Source organism: Arabidopsis lyrata, assembly GCF_000004255.2.
Source record: "Arabidopsis lyrata subsp. lyrata unplaced genomic scaffold ARALYscaffold_34, whole genome shotgun sequence".
Classification (NCBI taxonomy): domain Eukaryota; kingdom Viridiplantae; phylum Streptophyta; class Magnoliopsida; order Brassicales; family Brassicaceae; genus Arabidopsis; species Arabidopsis lyrata.
This window is the reverse complement of record NW_003302524.1, coordinates 73,371-76,560: the sequence shown is the minus strand read 5'-3', so window position 1 is coordinate 76,560 and position 3,190 is coordinate 73,371. Positions and strand designations below refer to the sequence as shown.

Below are 3,190 nucleotides of genomic sequence, written 5' to 3'. Positions count from 1 at the left end.
ACGACAAAAACACAAAACATTCCTTCATAAGTGTCATAATAAAAATAAATAAAAGCGATATAATAACCAGATTCATTATGTTTAAACTTGTCAAACAGTAGCAGAAATAGCATGCATGACCCGCACATACGTGCGGAGTTTCATATTTTAAAATTTTTGAACAAATTTTAATTAAGTATAGATTATTTTGTTGTTTTTAACTTTTTATGATATATATTTTAGTGTATTAGATCTGGATCCACATACGTGTAGAGATATTTTTATAGAAATTTTTATAGAGATTTAAAAATATAAAATATTTGTTGTGTTAGTGAACTTCGTAATAGTATAAATATTATAAGTTAGAATAATGAACAAAATTCAGTTGCGTTAATGCATAATTATATTTTAAGATCCGGACTAATTTAGTTGCAAAAGTTAAGTGGTGTTACATTTTTATTTTCTTAACTAATCAAAACAGTTCTAACAGTTTGATTACATATGTTAAATAAGATATGAATTTGGTTTTAGTTTGGGTTATTTCATGTATATTAGCTAGACGTAACTATTTTGGAACATGAAAATATCTCGTCCGGTATCTGTCATAAATTCTTTGTCCCATAATCTGTCACGTATACGTAAAATAAAAATATTATGGTCCCATATCTGTCATAAATAGAGTATGTGTAATTGAAAATGTATGTACATGGTTACATGTGTAAACAAATTTATTTTATATAGTGCTCATAACCCGAACTCATGCCAGTTGGGTATTTAGTTTGATTTTTAATATATGTTCCCCTCCCATCTCGTCTCGTAATTTCTATTTCCATTTTATTCCATTAAAATCATATTCCAAAATCTTTTTTGCTTACTTTTAAATATCATACAAAATTATAATATATATTGTGAGTTTTGCGGATTAATATGTATACTGTTAAAATTACAAATATATTTAAACAAATTTATTAATGTTCTAGCTAAATTTTGCATATTTTTCTTTTCATTGTTTAATCATAATTAATTCGATTTTTGGGACTAAAATTAAAATTTGAGATACATCTATAAAAGGGATATGCTATTGCTGCATAATTTGTTTTGAATGCAAAATATATAATTAGTTCACATTATTTCGAAAACTGTGTGCAATATATTATGGATTTGTTTAAGGAAGATCCAGTTGAGAAGAAAAAAAACACAAAATATTTCGAAATTAATATGTACAATCTTTTGTTTAGATATTTCCGAAACTTTCTCTAAACGAAGGCCATAACGATAATTACTTTAAATTTATCATTATTTGAGTTTATTTCATAGTAAATATAAATATTTGTTAATATATAATATCGGTTTTTTAAAAATTGTGAAATAAAATTTTGTTTTATCTCTCAAAATTTGTGAAAATATTATAACAAAACTGAGTCATTTGTTAATGTTTTCTTTCCCCCCAAATTATACTGAGTTTAAGACTAGCTGTAAGCATATCATCAAACCATTCAACCTTTCCTCGAATACCCTGATTTTTGCAACTTCCAAGGGAAATCACCGCACACGAAATCATATGACTCTTATAACCACTAGAAGGGGAATACTTGTCCCAAAAAATCGCAATCTTTCCACCATAATCCGCCAACCTAACACAATTACTAGCAAGCTTAGACAATCCTTTCAAACCCCTCAACTTCCTCCACGATCTTTTCTCTGATTCATACCATTTGATTCCACCAGGTCGATAACAATAGAGAACGTTATCTATAACGCAATACGAATGAAAATACAAACCTAAATCCATACTCTGATGCTCTCCTTCATCTCCCCATCTATCTTCTTTTGGCTTGTAGGTCACAACCTTATCCCCAAAAATGTAGATTTCTCCATCAATCACTAAGCTCCTGTATACGAATCTCTCCGCTAAAGGGCACAACACAAACTCCCAAGTTTGAGTCTTCGTATCGAAAACCTCCATCCATTTAGAGGAATCAAAGTCTTCCAAGCCTCCTGCTACATAAATCTTCCCATCAACAACATTAGCAGCTGGGTAATTCCGCTTCATCCGCATGCTTGGCGCCTCGTGCCACGTATGAGACCTGCAGTCTAAAATTGAGACCCTAGAAGACGGTGCATTCTCAATGGATCCACCAATGGCATAGATATTAGACCCAACCGCAACGAGACTCGCACTAGGGGAATGGTGATTTGGGATTGGGGCCAAAACGTACCCACTTGAGTTCTTTGTCTTCTCGGTGATGTTGGTTAGGGTTTGATTAGGTTTTCGGTAGAGTGTAAACCAACGTGGGTTAGGGTCAGGAGGGAATTCTAAGCACACATAGAGACAACTCTCCGTGCGGTTGAAGAAAGATCGAGTCTTGTAAAGCTCCGGTGAAGCAACGAGGGTTCGACAGCTCTTGGAGACTAAGGAGAGAATCGGGTAGTACAATCTAGAGACGCGTGCGAAGCAACTCAATACCAAATCATCGGGAAGTGATGAAATTGGGGTCGATTCCGGCGACCGTTTCTTCGTCTTCTTCTTTAGGGACGACATCGAAACGAAATCGATTTCTTCTACTTCTTCTCCGACTCAGGAGGGGATTTAGGGATTCGACTCGATTTTTCTTAATGAGTTCATGAGCGCGTGAGCCTACTTTCTCGGATTGCGCGTGGTTAACAGAACGTGAAGGCTATTTTAATAGTGGGCTGGGTATATAATAGAGATGGTGATCAGATCGTAATGGGCCTGAAGATAACGATTTTGGATCTTTTGTTGTTGTTGTTGTTTTTTTTTTTTTTTACGGCAAATCAATTATATTATATCATAAAAGTGTTACGTCAATACATGAACCATTAAAATACAACCATTGAATAAAATAAAGGAAATTGAACACAATTTCGATGAAGAAGTGGAAGTAACCCTGCTTTCCAAACGAAAGCCTTATAGGCAACAGATGACATTTGTTAAGTCCCCTCTTCATATACTCGTAAAAGGCTAACATCTTGTAGATGAAATTCCCAAATGCTTTCCGCATCACTTTGAATAAACGAACACACTGATATATTGCTTGAAATGGTTCTGAATCATGTCTTTTATAACGCCTTATCCATCGTTGTCGGTTAGTGACCATGATTTGCTCTTCCATAAAACCTGAGTAATCCAATTGAGGGATAATATGGACATCACCATCATCGGACAGTATCCATGACCAGAGGATGTTAT

At 33.9% G+C, this 3,190-nt stretch overlaps 1 protein-coding gene across 1 annotated transcript; it reads right to left on the bottom strand.

Annotated features, from left to right (window-relative positions):
* Window positions 1-1,374: 1,374 nt before the first annotated feature.
* On the bottom strand, window positions 1,375-2,616 carry LOC9299153 (F-box/kelch-repeat protein At5g49000). The gene has a single exon (XM_021019358.1). The coding sequence runs from the start codon at window positions 2,519-2,521 to the stop codon at window positions 1,409-1,411; it is 1,113 nt and encodes a 370-aa protein (XP_020875017.1). The 5' UTR covers window positions 2,522-2,616; the 3' UTR covers window positions 1,375-1,408.
* Window positions 2,617-3,190: the final 574 nt, after the last annotated feature.